General features: G+C 33.4%; 1 protein-coding gene across 1 annotated transcript; it reads right to left on the bottom strand.

The window, feature by feature from the left end:
• Nucleotides 1-1,842: 1,842 nt before the first annotated feature.
• On the bottom strand, nt 1,843-22,435 carry LOC125077019 (long-chain fatty acid transport protein 4-like). The gene is made up of 12 exons (XM_047688791.1): nt 21,973-22,435; nt 10,538-10,691; nt 10,223-10,463; nt 9,071-9,290; nt 8,262-8,463; nt 7,730-7,863; nt 6,465-6,523; nt 4,769-4,912; nt 3,109-3,182; nt 2,750-2,971; nt 2,191-2,395; nt 1,843-2,075 (listed from the first exon to the last, which is right to left on the bottom strand). The coding sequence occupies exons 1-12, from the start codon at nt 22,146-22,148 to the stop codon at nt 1,924-1,926; spliced, it is 1,983 nt and encodes a 660-aa protein (XP_047544747.1). The 5' UTR covers nt 22,149-22,435; the 3' UTR covers nt 1,843-1,923.
• Between the last annotated feature and the right edge of the window lie 3,291 nt (nt 22,436-25,726).

Consider the following 25,726-nt stretch of genomic DNA (forward strand, 5'->3'; position numbering starts at 1 on the left):
GTAAGTTTGTAAGTGCGAGCTATTGCAAATTGTGAGTCTATTTGTGCACATGTTCGTGATTATAAGTCATTCACATGCATTGAAAATAGTTCAAAGTATTTAGCATTTAATATAATTACTAACTAGCATTGCCTAGAATTTGCCTATAAGTATAATTATGGTTCCACCATTCAATTTCCATTTGTTTGAGCATAAATTAATAGTTTTGGTGAGTGTCATTTAGATTCAAAGTTCTTAGTTAAAAATTATGAAATAAAAGAAACAATTTTTTGCAGGTTTTTATTTACAACTTACAGTATTTTCCCCGAGCAGTCAGTAGAGCCCTACTATTGCGGTCCTTGTAACAAGGCACAATCAAGATCTATATTTATAAACATTGCTATGCATATTGTAGGTATTCGAAAATGAATATTAAATATAGGAACCCTAAAACACAACTTAAAAGACTAGACTGCGGAATGTTATCTACAATTTAGCTACAAACGGTAGTGGGTGCTATAATGCTATCTTTAATTAAATAAGTGATTTAAGTCAATATTCCTTTCAAAATGACCACGTTTGTTATACCAAAGGTATCCTACGGATGTGATTTAAATTAAACTTTAAATTTATACAATAGTAAAAGTGAAAAAGTACAGTTAAAATCAATTATTTCATTCATAACATTCAGTAAGTATATTCATTAAAAATTGAGGCAAATTATTGGTTATATCACAAAAAAAAAAATTAAATTGCATTGGTCATTTTCGCAAACAAAACATTTTATAAAAGTGGACTTGTGACTCAAATGTATCACGATCCTAACGGCCTGTATTTATAAAAAAAAAACATCTTAGGAGACTATGCGCCTGACTAAATATTACAACTTGCTAATCATATTATGCAAATAGAAAACTTAGCGAGCAATAAGAAAACTGCGACTATTTTGAGATCCAATATTTTTCTGTGTTTATTATTTGTTATTATTAAAAAGAGAATATTATTTAAAGGATTGTCTATAGACGACGAAGTACAAAACTTTGACTTTGTTTAAATCTAAATTGCGACTAATAAATAAACTACGATATGACATACCAAATTGACTCGCGCTTGTATTGTCAATAAATAATTTACATTATAAAATGAATTACAATTATATTTATAAGTCGCAAGTCTTTAGGTACATAAAACCATCAGATCACAGCACATATATTAAAAAGCTTATAAATACATATAAAAGAGGTTTAACTAATTTCAATAACAAATCTAAACGAATTTGATTTTTTTTTTAACCTAATGGGATATTAAATTTTGAAGGTCTCAGACCTTAAACAGGAGTTCAGCGTACCTTAGACACATCACTAATATATATTTTTAATTCCTTTCCCTGTATTGCTACCAATGAGACCAAAGTGCAAAAAATATACAAATGTAATTTTGTTTAAATGAGCTAATATTTTTTTTCTTTCAATAACTCCCTTGGGGACAGCGATTGATCGCATTTATTTAACTTGTCTAGCCACCGCTAATTTTCTTACACTTTTGGTTCGTTGAGGAGAGTATAAACATTCAGCCTAAACTCCGACTTAGACTATAGTTTTACGTTACTATGACAAGTCTGATGACATCTCGCCAATGGTCCATTTGCAATACTAGTTACAATGCTCATATGACACTAGACACTAGTCATAGTGCAATATCGAAAATTAGGTTACTGCATAACTTTAGAATTATAACTTTACAAATTTTCTAATGTCTAATAGAAATAATATAAAGTTAAAAAAAACTAATTAAATGAATGAAATAAATAATTGTAATCACCTCATGGTTAATATGTTGCTGCTTTAATGCGGTTATTTACTGAATTACTCTCGAAGCATGTAACTAAAAAAAACAAATGGACTTTACTACAATATATCGAGATGCCGTTTTGTTGGTGGACGTCTATAGTTTGACGCGACCATTGCATATATCGTTGAAGAGCTGTGTAGTGAGCGGTACAAATTCCACGCCCGATCTGAAGAACAGCGGATCTTTGATCACATCTGGATCGAAACCTTCCTTCTGGTATTTCAGCTTCTTTAGTTTGAATGTACCTGTAAAATAAACAATATATGTTAGAAAATATAATACGATTATCGCTTCGAACGTAAGTTTAGGTACCTCTACGAGTTTATTACAAAAATAATAATGGTAGCATGCAACACTAACTGGTGATTTCGATATCGGACACGAAGCGCAGAAAGAGCGGGCGCGCGTAGGACGGCAGCGCGTGGTCGAGCGCGCGCGACAACTGGCGCGCGTCCGCCGCCGCGTCCGCGCACGCCGCCGCGCCCGCGCCGCCCGCGCCGCACGCCGCGCCCGCCGCGCGCAGCGCCACGGCCGCCATGCCGGCGCGGCCCTCCGTCTGCGGGATCTGCAGCCGTCAGGGCGGGATACGTTAACACAGCTACTATACAACTAGCTCGAAACCTTTTCTTAACTAATTAATATGATAATATTATATTATATAATCCTATAATTGGCAAAATATTAACAGTGCTTGCATATATGTATAACATGCTTTATATTTCTTAAGGTGGCCCTTGAATCTATCGGCTTTTGGTGAACTGGACAGACCTCTAGGGAAGAGTCTACACTATCTCGGTGCACAGTACGCTTCGCTTCGCTCGGCGCGTCATCACCCGGCTCTACAGTACCGGTGCCTAAGGGCAAAAGTGACCACCTCCCATGGCTCCCCCGTTCGTGTTTCCGCCTAGTGGTTACGCACCGACACTCCGTAAACGACACAGTCCCGCTGCTGCAGCGCGGCGCGCACGGCGTCCTCCACCTCCGCCGTGGCCACGTTCTCTCCCTTCCACTTGTAGGTGTCGCCGGTGCGGTCGCGGAAGAACAGATACCCGAGCTCGTCCGCCACGAGGATGTCTCCGCTCACGAAGGCCGCGTCGCCCGTGCGGAATACGTTGCGGACCAGCTTCTTGTTGCTGTCGGTCTACGGATACACGTTTAAATGAGGTTTACTATCCGCTCATATTAGATACAACGTTTTTGAAATAAATAAATTTAGTAAAACTGAAGATACGGAGTCTTTCGCTTCGTTATATTATTCAGCATAGATTCAAATCTAACCTTATCAACGTAGCCGTAGTATTCCCTGGCCGCATTGCCCTGCGCGATTAGACCGATGAACATGCCGGGCTCGTCTGGAATACAGAACACCTCATTAATATCGTTACTCAAACAAACGAGCATCCTTTTAAGCGGAGACGTCACGAGTTGTATCAAGGTGTTATTTTATTTAAACGAAGATACATTATTCATTCTAACAGGGGAGTGTATATTATGAACTTGAAATTGATTATCTTTTGTCTTTAACACAATTGACAGTATAATGATTTTTAAATAATCTACTATACCCTGTTCAAGTTAGCTTGATCTTTTTGACAAACAGGCTAGTGATGAGAAACAGAAAATATAGCATATATAACAGACGATGGAATGCGTAATTCAAATTAGAATTCAATTTTTTTAAATTAATTTTCTAAAAACAGTTATACTCCCTAAAGAGACCCTCTAACCACTAGCCAAAATAACCCCAACCAAAAGGACCCCCGTTCGTAACAATAACTTAACAATGATCTTTAATAAGGATTTTTGTAATCGATATTTGTAGCAGTTACTGCCTGTTATTCGCGTCCCTACCGTCCGACCGATGTAACATTGTACAAGCGTCAATTATTTTCAGTGTTTCTATTCCAATTTACTTTGAAGCAATAATATATAATAGAAAAAGTTTAAAATTTTCGGATAACGCTTGAATTTTTAGGAACTTTTGTATTATATGTATTATTTTAAATATTTTTAAAATTTTTAAAAACATTAAAATAAGAAATTGATTTGTACGTCAAAGCAAAGTTATGCCGATCAGAAAAATTACATCTGTCAAAAAGATCAAGCTATCTTGTACAGGGTATGATATTTATTAAATGCGAATGTTTGGATGATCGGCCCTGAATGATGATGAGAAAAAACGAGAGCCAACTTTGAGCGGAATCTAGTGTGACAACCGATTATATCTGGAATGGTAGGTATATTTATTTTCAGTTAGGTTGTTATACTATTCTATGTACATAAGTAGATACTAAGAATAATGTATGCGGTTATCTATTCTAAATAAACATTTTGAGTTCACCTTCAGTGTATTGTCTAAAATTTATTATGTCTATTTGAAAACAAGGTAAATTGTAAACGTATTTTTTAAAAACGAAGTAATTGATACAAGCTGTGTTATAATAATTGTGTTATGCATATGTATAAAAATATTCCATAAGCATGGAACGCGTGACAACTTCTTCCGTTATTCGACTATGGAGGTACAACCGGAAAACCGTATCCGTCCAATCGCGTTAATAATACCATGATTAAATAGAATTATTTATAACTTTATAAATGAAACATAACATTATATATTTACACTCAGCTGTTGTAAACAATAAATGATCTTAATGCAAACAAAAAATTAGCAACAAATGTTTTACACGCAAATCTCACTTTTGTAAACAGACCTGTGAAGTATCTTCCTTGTCTGTTATTTTGATATTTGAATTTAAATTATCTATTTGTCCTTCACTTTTCAGCGTAAGCTAAAAGTATTATAAATATAGTAATCAAATTTTGACTATAATTCATTGTTACAAATTTAACCAAAACATACTTTTATAACTTTTCATCTTTCTAAGGTAAAGTTAAACAAAGGCTTGAAATAAACTCGAAATATTAGAAAACTTACTAGGAAGGCATCGAATGCAGAACCCGTCCGGTCCGCGCACGAGTTCACCGGAGTCGTCTGTGCGGACGAGCGCGATGGGGTGCAGAATCGTCGGCACCAGCTTAGGAAGGAAACCTACTGCGCCCACAGTGTTGTCCACGTTGACTGCGGAGTTAAATACGATATTTGTGTTAGGGATATATAAGAAAACTATTTAATGCACGTAAGTTAGTAAATGTAATACAAAATGGCGTTGCAATATAAGTTTTCAAGGATTTATAGATCTGTTAATCACAAGGCCTCCGTGTTAAATTATCGGCCGTGCATCAATAAATAAAATTTAATTGATATTCTTTTGCTGTCTTCATATACGAGCGTCACTATTTATATAATGCACGGCGAAAACTTAACGTGGATGGGAGCACTATATCGCTCACACTAAGCGTAAGCTAGTGCTGGGACTGGAGTCAGCGAGAGGAGTCCAGGGGTTCAGGATGATACTAGCTTTAAAATTCAACTTTCTCATCGCTGGACGGCTAAACTTAACAAACAAGTCTATCAATCATTATATCATAATAAACAAATATCTCAGTTACTAAACTGTTTTATTTTCCATTTGATGATACGATTACCCAATTATAATTATTTATTTTTAGGTACAAAGTGCAGATTTGTATTTGAAAAAGACTTAGTGATTTACTTTCAATTATTCGATGTGTACTGGAAATTTTCTTGTGTCTATTGACTACTGGTATTATCTTAACAAGATAATATGATATAGACACTAGATCATTTTAACTATCGCAAAAAAGCAAAATAAAATCGATTTTAGAGAACAACTAATTATATTTATAACAGAGAACAGAGATAAAAATGGATTCCAACAATTCAAAACTATTTTTTCTCAAATTCATAATACGAGTTATTTTTGTAGAATTAACTTTATCATAAGCGTAGTTTTGATTACTATAATTATTTTCTATCCGTGTATTGTATAAAGTTTTAAGTGTTCTATTCTATTCTATTGCAATAACAAAACCATCATTACATACAATCATTTTAATTACACGTAGTATACGACAGTGCACTGTACAGACATCTCTGATCTAATCTATTATTAGATGTAATTAATTGCCAACTATTTTAATGTCGTTGACATTTAAAATTAACTTCTAATGTGTTGCATTTGTTTTACAATTTTAGACAATGTCTTGTTTAATTGACTGGCTATTTATAAAACGTTTTGCGTAAAGATTTAGTAGACGCATTTAGAACATGCATAGGTATCTAATATCTATATGTGTGTTTCATAAATCAAAGATCGGAATGTCGCTGCATGTTATGTATGTCAATATTAGTATGTAGGAGAACATTACCCGGTTAGCCTAGGTTAGGTCGGTAATCATCTTTCTATTTAAAATAATATTTATAACTTTGTTTATGAAATCGTTTTTTTTATTCTTTTACTCTTTTATTCAATAGAAAATGAATTGAATGCTTTTATAAACACAAAATGCATACATTTCATAATAATTGTTTGTGATACAAAAGAAAACGGTAGATTAAAACAATAAATAACAAATTATTAATTTTAAGGGTAATCAGTAGTGTAACAATGTCAATAATATTCTCTTTATACAAAGACACGACGTGTTTGTTTTGTGTTAAATCAAACAATGAAATCAAATACTCCACAGATAATAAATAGTGCACTTACTAATGTTGGCGTTCCCCTCTGTTGCTCCATATATTTCATTTATCTGCGGCACTTTAAACCTAAACAGAGATTGTGATTGAATAAATAAAACTTAGAGATAGGTCTCTGTGCTAGTCGGGTAGGTACCACCCACTCATCAGATATTCTACCACAAAGCAGCCATACATAGTATTGTTGTGTTTCGGTTGAAGGGTGATTGAGCCAGTATAACTACAGCACAAGGGACATAACATCTTAGCTCCCAAGGTTGGCGGTGCATTGGTGAAATAAGGAATGGTTAATATTTCTTACAGCGCCAATGTCTATGGGCGCTGGTGACTACTTACCAGGTGGCCCATTTGCCAGTCCGCCTACCTATACTAAAAAAAAGTACGTCGGTGTTCAACAAAATATTTATAAAGCTGATATGCTTATTACATACAATGTTATCATTTCGTGTTTGCTTGTCCGTATTGAGTAAGGTAATCAGATACATACGATAGTTAACGCTACGACGCTGGGGAGCTGAGCAGCAACCATAATAAGATGCGCTTGAGTACATAACACTCAGTGCTCACCACGTACGAAACAGACATGAATAATGTCATTTTAATTTAATGAAGTAAACGTGCGCGGGACGAACATTATAATTTATAATTATCATAGTGATTGCCTCGCTGGTCTAGCGACTGCATGTCATGGGGTGCTGCGTTCAAATCGTAAATAAAAATTATTGGGTCTATCTATCAAGAAATTCTCATTAATATCTTTGGGTTAGGAAAGTTGCAGTGTTACACTGCTACCGATAACCACGTTGAACTGGTGGTATTTTGTGTTTTATTTTCAATGTATTATATTTAAAGTAGGCTAATATCAGTAATATTAAAATCTATATCACGTTGTTCTGGATGATCGAAATATCTCAGAGAGTCTACATTATCCGAAATCATGGAATGAACTTCACACCACAGACGAGACATCCCTAATGTCGGGATAGGATCCCATTGTGGTTAATAATAATAATGATTTTAACTATAAACATTTTTAAAGCTTTTTTAAGCTTTTGACTATTATATGTCGAAAAAGACTGCCAGAGCTGAGAACGCGTCAAATAAATAGTGGCTAACTCTTGGCCACTCACCACTCACTGGTAAAGTAATTTGACTTTTGGTGCTTGTCAAGCGTAGCTGTCACGCACACCAAGATAATAAAGTTGGCTCGTTTGTTTAGGTTCTTTTGTAGCGCAACACTACATCTAAACAATCCTTGCAGAGGGCTGCGCTCACCGGTCGACGACCTGCTGCCAGATGGCGGGGCGCATGCCGTTCCCCACGAGGATGCGCACGCGGTGCTGCGTGTCCGTGTCGCGCGGCGGCGCCGACACCAGGTAGCGGCACATCTCGCCGATGTACTGCGCCACCTGAGCACCGCGCACCCATGGACTTACACAATACACTTAAACATTGACGCAAATATTTATTTGAAGAAATTTGATGGAATTACATCATTTTACGTCCCCTGTTCCTGGTTGCTGGGCAAAAGTATCAGCTCGTTTTACGGGAGAAGGCAAAGTAAGTAATTATCAGTGCACTTGAAAAATATTTAAAATGCACCATTATCGATATTATCGTTCCCTCGTTCCTATAATTATTACTAAAACAATTACTTTCTGATGGCAACAAAATATAATTACAATACTTCGTACGATTTCTTTGCTTTAATATCGAAATTTGACGCGATTGTTTAATGTATAAATTAGCTAAATCACACGCGCATTTATCTGAAGATTGTCTGAGAAGGGTGCCAGTTAAGACTCACCGTGCAGTCATACTTGATGCAGTCGGTCCAGTAGTTGGTGACGGAGAACTTGCTGCGCAGCACGGAGGGGATGCCGTCCACCAGCGCCGCGCCCGTGCCCACCAGCCCGCCCGCCGTGTGGTACAGCGGCAGCGGGTTGTACATGCGGTCCGACGAGCGGAGCCCGAGCATATGCACCGTTGCCACCACTATTAACAAGTACCTGCGCGAATCAAATCAGTATCTATCAGAGATTATGTCTTTTTCTATCTTATGCCACCAATGAGTGTCGTGATCATCTATCGTACATATATGTATAACAATTATTATTAAACTAGTTATACATGTAATATAATTATCTGTTCGGGCTGATGTTAAAGTAGCTAAAATGTTATTTAAGCATATATACATACGGCGTAGTCAATGGTTGTGATCTATAAAATATAACTAGTACATAGGTACTCAATTGTAAACCAAATTAAATATAAAATAGATATTATTAAACATAAATTAACAGAACAAGAAACGAGTAGGTGACAATTTCTAGCAACCTTTTTTCTGTAATTGATTATTTTAGTAGAATCTAAACTTCGAGTCGATCGTAGTTTCAGTACTATTTGACTTATAAATTACTTTGATTTATAAGTCACGATTTATAACACGTGAATTTCAATCGTTAATTGTGGCTTCAAACCCAGGCAAGCACACATGACTTTTGATGTTTCACCACACTTCATCTTTCAATACAAACTAAGAAATATTTTTGTTCTAATGTTTCTAACATTAGTAAGAAAATATATACGAACGGTGTTGTAATATCTCATACTTACTTTGAATTTGGTAACACGGCAGCTTTAGGCATGCCGGTAGTTCCGGACGTGTATATGTAGAGGAGAGTGTCTTTATACTGAGGTTTTTCTGTCACTATCGGGTATTCTGGTGGATGTTTGTACATTTCCGCGCGGAGGTCAATGACTCCTGGCGCACAATCCCCGTACAGTTGGAAAAGCTTCAGCTCCGGTGGAAGCTGATCCCCTAGCTCTGCGATTGCTGTATAAGAAATTTAATTTCTTTAATAATATACTTACGGTCACTTAATTTAGGCATATTGGAATTACGCAATCACATCTTGTGGATAACGTAACCGATTAAGCACATTTATCAATACAATCGAACATATGTAAGTGCCTTAATCAGTAATGCCAAGGCAGAAAACAAATCCAATAGTATTTCGAGGCATAGTTAGCGTCAGAAAGGCCGAAAGTCTGTCAAATATAAGTGAGCTAAGGGAAATCTAATTATACTTAGTTATTAGGAGACATTTGTGTTGCACCGTTTTAGCAAATTAATAAAAGCATTTCATTTAAATTTAATCAAAGCAATTTGACGAACATCAAGTAATCTATTATAGAGTGTCAGAATATAATATTTTCGTTTACTATTTTCGCGTATAGTACGTTTCATATTTTGTCAAGATCAATTACATATACACATATAGAGTAGGTATAACAAACACGCAATAAACCTCTTCCTTTGTACTATTATAATTATAAAAAAAAAACTGCTTAAAGGTTAAGCGGCACGTGGGTTGGAAAATACAGAGAAATCAATAACCAAGTCTGGTCTACCTATCGCCAACCATAATAAATTTATTCTCTAAGCGAGTAGCTATCTAATATCCATTAAATATTCATTATTTTTATTGATGTTTTTCCAAGTTTTAGTAAAATATTGATCACAAAGTTGCGACAAGTATATTATATTTGATATGGTTATTATATTTGCTTCGTCAATTTATAACAGTAATACTGAATAGATGTAAGTAGCACCTCGTCCTTGAATGAAGTCTAACCGAAACGTGATTTACTGTGTTATGTCCCTCATGCATGTGTATACAAATTATTAAATCAACTCGCTAAATTGTATAACGTAATAAAATATATTATAATGCTAAAAAAGTATTGTTAGAGTTAAAATCTCACCACTTGCCAACGGATCAGAGAAGATGATCGCCTTTGCTTTAGCGACTTGGATGCAGTGGAGCAGCGGACGGTGTCGTAGGTTATTGTTGATGAGCGCAGACACCGCGCCGAGCTTGGCCATGCCGAGCCAAGTGTACACGTACTCGGCGCAATTAGGCATAAATACACACACAACATCTCCAAGCTTCAAGCCCAAATGATCTTGCATCACCCTTGCTACTCTGTTCGAGTTATCCGCAATCTGTAATTCAGTTCAACACATAACAAAACATATTTTATATATAGGTATTTTTTTAAATTAATATGAGGTTATACCTCTTTGAAGGTCCAAGTTTTGTCTCCGACCATAATAAAGCACGGTGCATCGGGATATTTCAAAGCGCGCTTCGTGAACAGCTCCGCCACCGTACAATTGTTGCGCCCCCACCGCTTCGAGCGCACCATCGCATTTGCATACCGCCATAGGAATCTGTCAGAGATCAATAATTATTTATTGGAGACATTAACAATGTATATATACCAAAACATAATAGTTGTGAATATAAAAATAAAATTCAGCTGTGGTTCTATTTTGTACGGTATAGACTGTAAGTAGTCACCACTGCCTAAAGACATGAGCGCCGTTAATAAACTTAACCATTCCTTCCATCCCCAATGCGCCACCAACATTGGGAACTAAGATGTTATGTGCCTGTTAGTTACACTAGCTTACTCATCCTTCGAACCGATCCATAACAACAGTATTGCTGCTTTGCGATGGAATATGTGATGAGTGGTTTGTCTAACCCAGACGGGCTTGCACAAAGTCCTGCCACCAAGTAAAAGGCTCACTTTTATTTGGCTAAATTCTTTCAAAAGGCTCAATAAATACATTACGTTTCGTGGTACGTTTTGATGAATTACATTAATTTAAATATATTCAGCATAAAACGACCAGCAGATGTGATTACAAGAACTAATGTTTTTGAATAAAGAGGTATTTTCGATAGGTAAGCGATAATATAACTGTACAAAATATATAGTTCGTAATTTCATAAATGGCACATTTAACATAAAATTTCAACCCGTATCAAACAACGTTACGTTTGACATTTTATCTAATACACGTAGGTAAAGTAACATCGATCGATATTAATTGTACTTTTCCATGGACTTTGCAGCTGTTTTCTAGTTAAATATTCATACGGGAAAAGTATCATACCTTCGCCTTGATACTTCGGCTATTTTGTATAACAGACTTCGTAGACGAAACCGCGAACTAGTAATCAAATAAAATGTCACAGTACTCTGTGTTATCAATCGACCATGATTTATAAGTAGGTTAAAAGCGTTTTTAAATAGATTTGTTTTTATTACGAAACTCACAATGAAACATATGTATATTTTTTATATTATTATAAACATCTCGATTTGTAATATTTCAAATATAATCGTCATTTTTTAGTCCTTAAAAAATATTTTAAGTATGAAATTAAAAATAAAGTACTTCAGTAAGTTCAATTTGGTTATTTATATAGATACATAAGAATTTATTAATTCTAATGGATTGTTGATAACCTTTTTATTATTGTTTTCAATGCAGTATTTGAAAATTGCATCAGTGCCAAATGCCAATGATGTGCCAAAATAAAAAAAAAACTTATACCAAAGAGGTTTTGTGTTTCAATTGTTACTATATGGAAAAACTCCGTGTTCGAAATTCAGGTGGAATTAACGTTGTAAAAAAGTATACATTCAGTTCGTATTCGCTTAAAAGTCAAATGCATGAATACTATCGACCAATAAAATATTCTGTTTAGGCTACGATCAAACGGCATTGCGGCGCTAGTCCGTTCCAGCGAAGTCGACGCGATCGTAATCCTATAATTAAATGAAGACCACGTAGCCTTGGTCGCACAGCGTACTTGCATGCTGAGAAATGTTTCATAACTTATAAAACTGTAATCGCACGATCAATAACCGATTTAAAAGCTCTTTAATAATAAATTAATCTAAGATTTCAAATTTCTACCATTTCGACAATCGTATATATGGGTCGTTTGGTCCTGTCACAGATACAAGTTTATTACAATTACGACGCCTCTTATAATAGTTAAATACTACTTGCGTTATAATAGATAAAATTGTAAAAAAAAAGTGTTTTGCACAGAAGAACTAGTTACCAGTTCCACAGAGTTGAGAAAGAACAAATTTGTGAAATCTTACTACTAGATTTGTCTTAGATTAAAATGTCAAGATAAAGATGATAACGCAAATCAGAAACGTAGAACTTAGCAGCTATCTGTGTGATACATCAGTTTTAAAATACTTTAAGATATACGTTTTTCATTTAAGTTGTTAAGGTAATTGTAAACGTAGTTAAAGCTTACTTAGACTTGTGTGAAGCGATCCTGTACAAAGAGTTCAATGCACTAAAGATAATACTAGTTCTATTATTGTGCTTGAAGAAGGTGCACTTACACGGGCAAATTTTTAACCATTATTGCTCGGTAACACGTAAAGAACAATCTGGAGCAAATTAGTCGATCAATCGATAGCATTTCTTTGTCTATAAAATACAGCATTTGTTTTGGTGATATTACTCTTAATATCCGGAAATAGAAAACAAAAAACGCAAGTTAGAACTATAAAATTTTTTCATATATCTAATCTGCGGCTTAAATCCGTTTCACTTACACTAGGAGAGCGAGACGTGGAAGGCGGAAGTGTAGTGGCGCCAGCGCAAAAAACACATAATCACGTCGGGAAATTCAAATGGAGTTTTTAAATAAAATATTATCTAATTCACAACACAAGTGAAGAGTGCTTCCGTGTTACTTAAAACATTTGCACTCAAATACGTCTGTTTTGCTCTTTTTTTTCTGTATAAAACATTAAAAAGACGGCCAATGAAATGTATAAAAATTTATGAAAGACTAAACATTCTTTATATCGTCAACATGGCACCGACTTTGTGTCAAAAAAAAATCAAAATCAAAATATACTTTATTCAAGTAGGCTGATCCTGATAGGAAGTTATTATTTAAATACTCCCTCGCTAATCCTTCAAAACCCTTTGATGGTAGAATATGCGATAAAGGCGTGGTACCTACTCAGACGATCTCACACGAAGCCCTACCACAAAGAAAACTCATGATAAGAAAAATAATGCAAACCGCCGGCCGCTGCATGAAAAACGTCGTCCATAGTAAACGATCGTTTTTTGACTGTAGTTTGAAAACTATGGTCTAAAAACGATTTGAAAATTGCTCTTGTTGAAAAAATTGCCTAGATTCTTGGAGTTGCTCCATATCGCTCAACATTGTTGTTGCAAAACATTTTGCTAAATTGATTGTTGCCGTTACCGTAAATTGCTTGATATTTTGTCACGTCACAATTGATCAGTATTACTCATAAGTCATAATTGAGCAATTTTCATTGACCGTGGAAGCGTACCTTTACTGTAACTATATCAAAGCAATTATAGTAGTCATAACGCGTAATCAAAGTAAACAAATAAGAAAAAATCCCATTCATTTTAATTTTTCGTAAGCCACTTCTTGTTGTTTATAAACGTAGGTCAGCTGTCACGAAAATTTTGCGACACATTTTATCGCTGTCCTATACATCTCCACTTCTATCTATACTAATATTGGATATACGAAAGTATCTCTGTCCGTCTGTTACGCTTTCACGGCTAAACCCACTGAACCGAATTTGATGAGATAGACATCGATAACTAGTAACATATATTTCCTGCAATATTTTATAAGTTTTTTTTTTTAATATTATGCCTTTATATTTAACATTATAAACAAGTTTTAAAACTAAACCGATATCGTCTGTTGTCACTGAGATATTCGACCTTGATATATTAACCAACATACAGATAAGCAGCCAGACATTAAAATATTTAATTTTTTACTAAAATGTGAAACCTGTACAAAATTAAATGAACTTTCGAGAAAGTTTATAGGTAATTGTTTTTATAAAGATGATATTTATTACAGTAATTACCGTTTAAAATATATAACGTTTTTAACTCAAAGATAACTACAGGAAAAACTGGAGTTCGCACGCACAATGGGCAAAGTTCAAATTAATTTTAGCTCGCTACATATAACCACTGCAAGTGTTGCGTATCTACCTAGATTCTCGTGAGCTTTAAAAAACAAACATCGTAACGAATATAATAGAAATATACGATATTTTTCTGTTATAAATTTATACATTATAGTTAAGAGTTGTTAAAGGTCACGATAATTTAATGGGTATTAACGTCAATAGATTATTTCTGTTGTTTATATATACATACTTATAATATATGCATCCTTTCAAGAATACATTCCTGAAATTAATTTCTGAAATCCTAGAAAAGTTTATCATGGTCCTAATAAAATAACAAGTAATAAATAATATTTATTAATCTTAATTCACGTGTTTCTTATTGATTAAGAGCGCGCCAAATGTTAGCAAAATTTCATATTTCACCGCGCATCCCTTAACCGCCCCTCTCGTAGATCGGGCCTCGCAATGTAATGCTGTTTCTGTCTACAACAATGGGCTGTTGTAATAATAAGTCAAAGTTACCTTCCGCGATCGCTCGATGCGTTATTGTTATCTTAACTAAACCTTGAGTTTGAACCCAAAATAGTAGGAGAAAAAGATTCAACTGTGCTGCTATCACTATCACGGATCAAAAAGTATATTAGTAATTAAAATTCGTCAATTCTACACGTATATTTTTATTTAGGATTAGTAATGTTATATACTCTATTAAAATCAAGTCTTTGGAAGAAAGTGATAATATTTTAAGACGTAATCAAATTAAGTATTAAAATATATCTTAATAATTTACCCGTCAAAAGTAATAAGAAAAATATGATCAGTGTAAAGATGATATACATATAGATACATACATAAGCAACGACAAATTAGTTAAGCAATAGATATAAGTAAAACGTAAAAAAAACTTTTTGAATTGTATTCAAACCTTTTCTTCGTCAAACATATTTTTTTTTTTTAAATATACACATGGTTTTTTACAAAATTGACAGCATTTCCTATTCGTTCAAAAAAAATTTAAACAAAAAGTAATAAATAGAAAGAAATAAGAACCTTCTGAATACGCAATTTTTCGCATTTTACTCCTAAGCTGTGTATCACAAGATTTATATAATTTTTATTAATATAAAACGCAGGGACAATACAAGCCGTGTATTGTCTAGTGACATAAAGCTATGAATTTTGTATATAATGACATTCTGTATTATATTAAGTATCAGTTAATTAATTTTGGTAGACTTATCATTATCTCAACTCTGTTGTTTAATGGATTGAAAATAATGCAGTAAGTAATGTGGTTCACTATAAGGGTGGCATTTTCAAATTAAGGATAAGAAAAAAGTAAAGTGACACTGCCGTTATAGCACCTAATGCCAAATAATAGAAAAATCAATATTCGGATTCCCGAAAAATTCACAAAGATTCAACAAATTTATTTAAAAGAAGTGCTTAACTGACTACAATTTGCCAGTATTGAACTCTGACACGTCGTGGTTGACGCTGGTTGTATTTCAATATCACAATGATCACTGAAGATGATGTTTTCCTTCATTAAAACTCAGAAACACATATTGACTGCATTGATCGCCCAAATTTGATTTGGCTCCTTTCTTACATGTCTCTTATATAGTTCCTGAGCCTGTTTCTGTGTTTTGTGGTATTATCTAACATACAGGTATCTGGTGATCGCTAAACCTTCTTCTTTCGATATATATTATAAGCAAATAGGTATCATAGGAACATATACAACAATAAGACTTGCTCACGCGACTGAATATTTGCCTCCAGCAAAATGTTTAGGTACTGTAAATCATGTCGTGACTTTTTGGAATACCATGGCAGCCTATCAACGCTCCAAAAATAAATAAAATAGTTTATATTACTTAGAATATCGCGAAATATATGGAATAGCGTAATTTTTTTTATGTCGCAGTTTTTTTTATAATTCATTACCAAACGCAGATTTCCAACTAAAAAAATGACGAACATTCATACAAATTTTCGGCGCAAATTTCACCTTATTTGTTGATAAACGCTTCTAATAGATGTCTTTTACTCAAAAACAGAATCTTAGATACATATTTTCATCTTTCTAGTATCAGAAATTACGAACTTCCATAAAAACATCAATCTCCCATTAAACTCACTGCCCCAGACATTTGCTTTCCATAAATTTAGAAATACCTGTCCGAAATTTCAGGCTCAGGTTTAGGCTGTGAGTTTGTATGTCAGACAATTATAAAATTAATTCAGTAGATAGATAGGTAAGCGTACTTTCAAATGACCCACCTGATGGTAAGTGACCAATACCCATAGATATTGGTACTGTTAGAAACATCAATCATTACTAATATCACCAATACGCCGCTGACCTTGGGTATTAAGATATTATGTCACTTGTGCACAGTTACAATGTCTCCTTCATCTTCAAACCGGAACACGACAATATTATTGCTGTTTGGCGGCAGAATAAATGATGAGCGGTTGTTACCTACCCAGACGGGCACGAATCCTTACTACCAAGTGAATTCAACGACCATGCCCATTTCAAAATCGCTTTAAAAAGAAATGTACTATTTACAATTACTTTTACTTCCGTTGTTTTTGCAATTCAGAGCGCAACAATAATCATGACCATTTGAAAAAGCGAAAAGCCAAAGCAATATTGATTGTCTGTCCGAAATGAGTACACTTTTCTGCCGTACTCCTACAATGCATTTCGTATATAGGGAATAACTTATCAGTGCACTACTAAAACGAAATAAAAAAAGCCGCTTTTACATCTCGGATTGTCTTTGAGACACTATTTGTATAATAAATAATATTATTCCGATTTAAATTATGTCTAAGATCCACGTCGGACAAGTCAACGGCCATTGAGGCTGCACAGATGTGGACTAAAATTAATATTTATGATGAGTTTAGATAAAGAAATATAACAGCTAGCTTTAAAAATGTAAGTATCTACTTAAAAGAAACCCTTTTGCTACTTACATGCAGTATAAATAGAAAAACGGTTATAAAATAACTTTTTGTTCTTCAAACATCTATCAAACATTATAGATTTTTTTTTATTTCACAACGAACGTGGGTGATATTCTTACAAACAGAAGCTGCGCAAATTTTTAAAATGTTACGACATTTTAAATTCTAATAGTTGCTATCTACTTGCAAAGAAAATACTTAGCAAAGATGTTATAAGACCTTACAAATTAGCGCTTATAAATTATCTGAAGGTATGTTTTAATTAGACGAGATGACCCGGTTCTTAGGACACTTGAATCTTAACCGGTGATTGCGGGTTCAAACCCACACAAACACCACTGAGTTTTCATGAGCCTTATTTGTGTTTGTTATTAATTTTCTGCTTGATGGTGATAGAAAACATCAATCAGATGTATTCTCAAATCCACGCGTCCATCCAAGCGTGCTAGATCATCCTATCATCAAAAGGAGAGGAGGACTTAGTCTAGCAGTAGGAAATTTATAAACTTATTTTTACTGTAGACATTATGTTCCCGTTAGTAACGTTAATTCTTACGGATATCGTTTTTCTATTTATAGACTTCTCCTACTTTTAATATATTTATATATAAGTATTATCTATATAATAATATATTAATTTATATACATCATACATAAGAGGAAGTTTGAAAGTAGCATCGGTAACCGAGAAGCTATTGGCTATCTTGGTATGGACATGTCATGCGGAGGATTGAGGACCATGTTGTGAGAAAGGTTTTGAGAATGGATGTGGATATAGAGGTAGGGGATGACCAAAGAAACGATAGATGGATTGTGTGAAAGACGATATGGTTGGAAATAATGTTACTTGTAAGATGACGTCCGTCCCTATACCATAAAAAAAAAAATATATATGAAATATAAATGTACAGAATTAAATGAATTAAAAGCAGTATGACAGTTCGTGATCCTGGAACGATTACATGCCGCTTATAGTCTAGCTCTTAAGCTAATCACGTATGATTTACAATTGTATTCTTTTATTTCTACGAACTTATTTCTAGTATTTAAATTTATGAAAAGCCTATATCTTAGGGATGTGGTGATTCTTTAAAGGTGGTAACACTGTTGCATGGCGGTTGGCTGGTTGAAAAAGCAGCCAATCACGATCGAGCTCAGCTGACCTATTTGATGATCGCGTATATTTTGATGTGACAGAAGGAGGTTGGAAAAAAAAGAGGAAGGCGGACTGGTGTCAGACTGGGAGCTCAACGGGGTTATCTTAAAATGAAGGGTGATTGATTGTACAACTTGGATAATTGTGCCGATTAAACCTATTGTGTTAAAATAAAAGTATTTACATCTAATTGAACTTAGTTTTGATTTACGAAAGGAAGATATAAAGTTATTATACGTATTATTACTGTAACTTGCTATCTCGCTCGAAGACTTTGTTTACTCTTCCCGCCTTCGATATTCATTTGAACTATGTAGTTATTCATTCATATACTATGTAGTTATTCAATCAAACACAGAATTTAAGTAAGCAATATTTATATGTCATCGCCGAGTTCTTGGTCTTGTTTAGTTACTAATTACACTATATACTGATTTACCTTCGGCATAGACGTTCCTCGAACACATTCAAACATCTGCATAAGAAGTATTGCGCGCATCTCATAAGAAAATTGACTCTTATGATTGTTGTAGTTTTTAAAGTTTACAACAATAAACAACTGGCTAATGTTCTAAGATTAACCACTACAAGAAAAAGAACGAAATATTCAAGAAAAAAAACTGGCCTTGAAACACATACTGGGTGTCGCTTGACCGTCCAAAGTACTTAAATACCAATTTCAAAGAAGCTGCCAGGTGAAACAATATATATAACAAAGATACCAATATACATAGTAATTAAACACACAATAATAGTATTTGTTTTTAAAGGATTTTAGTGGTAGGGCTTTGTGCAAACTCGTCTCGATAGGTATGCCATTGTATTTGCGCGATGGTGACTAATTACCATAAGGTACTCCCTCCGCCAGCTCGCCTGGCTATTCTTTAAAAATCAATCAAAAAAAATCACAACATCCATCCAATATTCCTTCAAATTAAATATATGTAAAGCTATTTAGTTTATTAAATTTTGATCAATTACTAAAATTGGATAACAAAAATGTAATCTTAAAATTAGATATAATAAATAAACATATTATTAAATTAGCTTTTAATAATGAAATTCAAGGAAACTTTGTAGAAAATGAAATATACTAAGACTTTACTATACTATACTATATATATATATAGATATATTGTGATTTTAAAGCTTTCTATTTGAAAGTAGTAATAAAAACTAGACTCTACAATTAAGAAAAAATAGACTTCTGAGATGCTCTATTAAGAATACACAATGCTTAATATCAAGAGCAAATAGATTTATATCCCTGTAAAACCATTGTTCTTTTAGGTATTTTATAACGATTTGCTTTATACGTTATGATTTTGTATGATCAACAAAATTATTATTAATCTGTCTTCATAAGATGTAGGTACCCTACCATGTAATTTAGTCATGGCAAATAATTATAAGCCTTGTAATACCTTAGTTCTTATAGAATATTGTTTACAATGCAATTATGTTAAGTGAGTAATTAAACATATAAATTAATTTCAAAACCTTTTTGACCTTAATATTCCGTTCCTTCTAAAACCGAAACTGTATCGTGATTTGGCATTAAACTGAGGAAGTTTATTCTTTAAATACGACGCAGTGCTAGCGGTAATGTTGAGTAACATGTGAATAACATCGATCGAAGACTTAACCATGTTGGCGCCAGCAGCATATTACTTAATGCTTACAAATAAAAAAAATCTAAATCTAGCCGTAACCGTTCAAAAAGTATTCTGGTAGCGTTTATTACTTTATTGGTTTGATGAATTGGTTTTGTTTTTCAATTAAAATGCTATGCACATGTAATTGTTACTATAGTGTATTTTATGAATGTATAAATTATTCTGTATTAAACTCCTCCTTCGGGTCAATAAAATTGAGCATAATTGTGAACTATACCATTTGATTATTTAATACTTTCACATTTATATTATTGAGGTTTTTTATAAATTAAAGTTCTTTAGGTCTTTTTATGCAAACAACATTTCATTCATAATAATAGTATAAATAAGAGTCCATTCAAATTGTCATTTTTATAATTAAATATTTTTATGAAGATCGACGGACTTTATTGTAAGTTCATTTTAGTATTGCAGCAAATTTATTGCATGTCGATCTTGGTCACGTTTCGAGAAAAAAAAAATTGACAAACGCTGTAAATATACTTATTATGTACTAAGTCCAAAAAACATCGATATTGTTTTGTATCGGTACTTCAAATTGTTATATCACAAGGACTCTCTATAAGAAATTTTATTGGCAGCTACCTACCTGTATACATACATATATCTAGTCTATCTGTCTATTGGAAGTAGGACCCCAGAACTTGACTTAGCTCCATGTCAATATTCCGGTATTTGCTTAACTCTAAAAGTCATCAAATAAAATAAAACCTCGCGTAAACCATTTATTTAAGCTAAAATTACTTACCTTTTCACAAGTGATTCTATTATCAATTTAATATGGGTGTCATTGTAACTAGTACGTTAAATATGTACTTCCTATGCTAATTGATAACGGATAGTAATTCAGTTTTTGTGGCGTATTTTTTCCTTAAGCATATATGTAGGTACGAATATGTAGGAACTGCACATGGTTCTATTTAAACTATAAAACTAGGAGTCATGGTTTTGTTTGATTACATAAAACGCGACACATTCTAGGTAATTCGTTATATAATAATGGATAACACTTATTGCACATTTGGGCCGTGTATCAAGCTCTAAAGAGTATAAGAACATTAAAATTTGTAAAATGGATTCAAACAAAATATAAATAAATTTTAAAATAATATGTTATATTATAAATATGTTAACAAGAAGGATTAAGTTATAGATTCGAAATCGGATGAATGAAAAACTATAAGGTTTCTTTATCGCCGCGAAACCTATTAAAGACATAGTTATGCAAAAAGCGTATCAACCGTCTAGCCATCATTTTATTATAATATATCGGGTACGCAAATATTTACTCTTGTTGCAGGTACTTGTACTTATACGTCACATGACGGATAAGGGCACAGTACACGTAAATATATTTAAAGTAAATACTTTGACATGTAAGAGGATGTTAAAATTACACTAATAATAACCAACGCTCAATTACTATTTATTAGGCGTTTACTAATCTACCACAATTTTAATGTACACTACAAAATGCGCCGGGTGTTATACAACTATTAGATTTTCAGTCGGTATTTAAGTCTTTTCAATATTATCAGTTAGATTATAGCACCTCCTCAAAATATCATAAGCATAATTATGATATATCTTTCTTTACACTATGACAAATTCAGGTACTATTGTAATAGTAAATAACAAATTCAAAAAGAAAAAGTACGGCCTCTCTATTCAAAAACTCAAAAGCCGTATATCAATCACGCTACTAAAAATTAATTAACTTCCTTACCAATTTTAAACGTTCTGCAAAAGTAAATTCTTTGTTCCAAAGCTACTTAAAATAAATGTTTAGTCTTTCGTCTAACATGATGATTACAAAAATAAAATTGTCTTGTCTTTTATTTACACACGACAAACGTCACAATTATTAGTCGAAGGATTTTAATACTCACTTGAAATCCCTAGGTAACGTTTTCACGATCACATAAATTCGTTTCCTGTATCGATAGACGCAAGGCGCGACCGCGAGGATCGCAAAAATTGCCGCTTTCGAGAGCGTACTCAGCACGGCGGCCATCGCGGCGGCTAATGCCATGAGGGCGACGAGCGCTGCCAAAAGCGCGTCCATGCTGGCGATCAGCCCAGTGGGACGCACCAAAATCTATCTACACACTGGGAACCAAACAAACGCACTGATAATACGTAAACGCCGCGCGTATACGTGCACCGGCAATGAATAGTTTTCTGTAAATGCGCAAGGACGTGCGCCCAACGCCACGCGACACGTCAATGGCGGAGCGCCCCTCGGCACCAGATGCACATGCGCGAACAGCTGATCCCCTAAGGGCCCGCTTGATACACAAAAAAATAACCGTTACCTAACTCATGTAAATATCCTACAAAAAAAATTACAAAAATGTTTGACAATTTATCTATGCGACAAATTTTACTGACATTTTGTTATTTCGGTTTGATTCCAAAATTTAAATATGACATATGTACCATTTTTTTCTTCCTCATAATTATTGGTAAAATACAGTATGCAGCTTGAAATTTCAAAATGAATAAATTTGCTATACTACGGTTCTATTTTTAAGCTCATATTAAACTAATCATTTAAAACCAAAATCGAAAAACGTCGTCTGTCCCCCACTAAAAAGTCAATATAATATCTTGGTTAACAGATTGAGATTAATCATTTGTCCGTCTGTGTGTAGACGGTTTAACGTTACTCATTATAAGTTGATAGAATAGGATTAAGAGTGCACTACTGTGACAGGCATTACCAAACCAATACAGTTCTATTAAATAGAAAATTAATATTTACTAGGAATTGTTGTCCGGCAAATGTATCAGGTAATCGGTAAATCTAACTACTTACTAAATATTACTAACCAATGCTATGTGACCCCGGTCCTCTCCACAGTCGACACTTAGAGTACCATATTTTTTATTTCAGTAATCTTACGATTTCGTAAATGGTAAACAGTAATCTCTGCCCATTGAAATAAGCATTATAATCTGTAAGATGCATTTCCTACCTACCTGCTTTATTTACCGACCTTAGCCGGTACATCGATTCAGGCTTACAGTGTAAATGTTTTAAATATACTTTATAACCCAGGACTCAAAACACTTGCATTTATTACAATTATTCAATAATGTTTTTATGTCTACTTTTATATTTCATACATTAACACTTTCGTAAAAGCATTTCGTAGTACCACTATTGTTAAAAAACAAAGGTCACTTAAATGAAACAACAATATTTAAAAATCCAATTTACTTTTAGGCATTTCGCAAAATTACCCTTTACCTTGAACCCTTATTCTAAAATGTAAAAAAAAAAAACATTAAAAAATCACTTCAGTCTTTATGTTGACTGGAATGACGATAAATAGTTTATAACATCAATCAACTTTAAGCTGATATTTATTTCTAATTGCGTATTAAAAAGGGCAAGTAATAACTATTAAAACTCTTTAAATAAACCAAACAATAAATGGAATTATTAATTAATAATGTTAACATTAAATTAATCATAACACAAACAGATCAATTTATGATAGAAACATTTAAAAATAGTATCGGTCATTTTATTTACCCAATAACATAAAATTGACCAAGACGTTAATAAGAAAACAAAACATATATACATAATAACATTCAAATTTATTCAAGAACCAATACCATGTCTTTCTAACCCGTTTAATGATTATTTAAGTACAAAGTTCATAAACAATTAAATTAATTGTGATTGTGTTGTGTTTTCGTAAATCGAAGCATAGTTACATACGAATAAGGTTAATATATCTTCAATATATTTTCATGTACAAAACCAATTTCGTTTCTAAACTATTGTTGATAAAGGTCTATTTCGAGTATCAAGTAAATTATCTAAAATTTAGAGCAAACAGGATAGTATATGTACCCTACTTAATTCGGACTCATTCAACGTAAATGAATAAATATTATCCATTATTCATCGTCGGAACATTGGGTCGGAAGTAAATGGCGCTTTATAATTTTAACAAAGTAAATGTTGCAAGAAATGCATAGCAATATCAACATAATCCTTATAAAATCGATTATCAAAATACAATCATAATTACATACATACACAAACGATTTAAAAATCGAATCGCTTTGTTAATTTGCCATTTTATTTTTTTTAAAAACGCTTAATATGAAAATATAATTTTATTCTTAAGGAGTCGCCACACTTCACCGTCTCGTACTATGACAGTGCTATGAACTTGTCATACTACCCAATAGCGTTCTATTGGGTCGTATGTATAACGTATTGATAACGGTTTTAGTAATCATATCATCCGCGTATCATATCCGTAAGGTTCCCACACTCAGAGTTAAAGTAGTTCACCTGTGTTTTCGGGTGAGCAGACGTGACAGGACGAGCGAGTATTTTTTTTAAATTATCATACGCGGTTTTTACCCGTACGCTCACCGTTTCGCCACCTGCACGCACCGGTTAGGCAACATCGCGTGCCACGCACAGAGGGTATCGGCACCTTAAAAATATTCCAGCCGACAATCGTTGACGTGCATGGCCCGTAACGGTGTTGGTCGGCGACGGAATGGTGGACATAGTCTAATACTTCTCAATACAAAGTTTTTTTTTCTGACATGATTCTAGCACGTTCGTAATATGAGACGGTGTTGTGTAGTGCAGAGTCCTTTAGCGAATGTTTATGTATTATATACGATAAATTATTTTTTTTTTTTAATTTACATAAAAGTCCAGGTCAATGTCGACTACATATAGAAAAAAAACCTTATTCCCATTCACAGAGTACAAAACATTATTTTGATTTACAAATTGATATTCATGAGGAATGACCAATCAAAGTTTGCAGACCAATTTTATTTTACTCGGGGTACACAAATTAGTTTTTTTTTTTTAACATGCCAGAATTTATTACATTACTCACATAGCCTTTCCAATTACAAGAGGACAAAATAAAAAAAAAAAAACATTTGACATCGAATTAACGCGATATAATTGATCTTTATCATGAATACTCTACGATATTCATTCCGGATTTGCGTAAAAATGTCGTTTGAACGTTGACGAATCTGTTATCGGAACTTTGCAAGTAAAATTAAAGTGGATACATGTAGTAAGTAAATAATATGTAGTGGAAGGAATACTGTTGAATTGTAAATATTAATCAAGAATCAATATAGCTGAGCTATTTCTTTCTTTCATTGAAAAAAGGATTTATTTAAGGCTCGACCAAAAAATAATATACAGTAAAAAAATGCAAATTATTTTAACATAGAAATTTGCTACTACAAAACTTTTCATTTTATTTTATAAATAAACAATTTAATTGTATTTTTTTTTTAAATCAGATCTAGTATTAATACTGTCTTCTAGAAACATCTGTCAGATCTACGTTACAGAACATTTGAGTAATTAGTTAAACACACAATAAAATTAGTATTTATACTTGATGGAGTTAATGATCTATTTAGAAATCAACAAATTATACACAATACAACTGTTCAGGTACTCTCGCAATAACGATCACATTAAATGAGATAAATACAATATATGTGTTAACGGCTGCTGCTGTTGATACATACCGGCAGTATTATCCAAGAAATTCTAACAAAAGCTCCTTAAGGTGAAACATCTTTGACTTCAAGTTAGAATTTGGGTGCAAATGTAACGTTATTGATGCA

The sequence above is a fragment of the Vanessa atalanta genome, chromosome 3 (genome assembly GCF_905147765.1).
Source record: "Vanessa atalanta chromosome 3, ilVanAtal1.2, whole genome shotgun sequence".
Taxonomy (NCBI): domain Eukaryota; kingdom Metazoa; phylum Arthropoda; class Insecta; order Lepidoptera; family Nymphalidae; genus Vanessa; species Vanessa atalanta.

Excerpts from the sequence above, each read along its gene's own strand:
- LOC125077019 (XM_047688791.1), bottom strand. The coding sequence starts at position 22,148 with ATGGACGCGCTTTTGGCAGCGCTCGTCGCCCTCATGGCATTAGCCGCC. Across the intron at positions 3,183-4,768 it reads CTGCATTCGATGCCTTCCTA|ACGAGCCCGGCATGTTCATC; the intron begins GTAAGTTTTCTA and ends TCTGTATTCCAG. Across the intron at positions 2,396-2,749 it reads GTGTCGTTTACGGAGTGTCG|ATCCCGCAGACGGAGGGCCG; the intron begins GTGCGTAACCAC and ends TGACGGCTGCAG.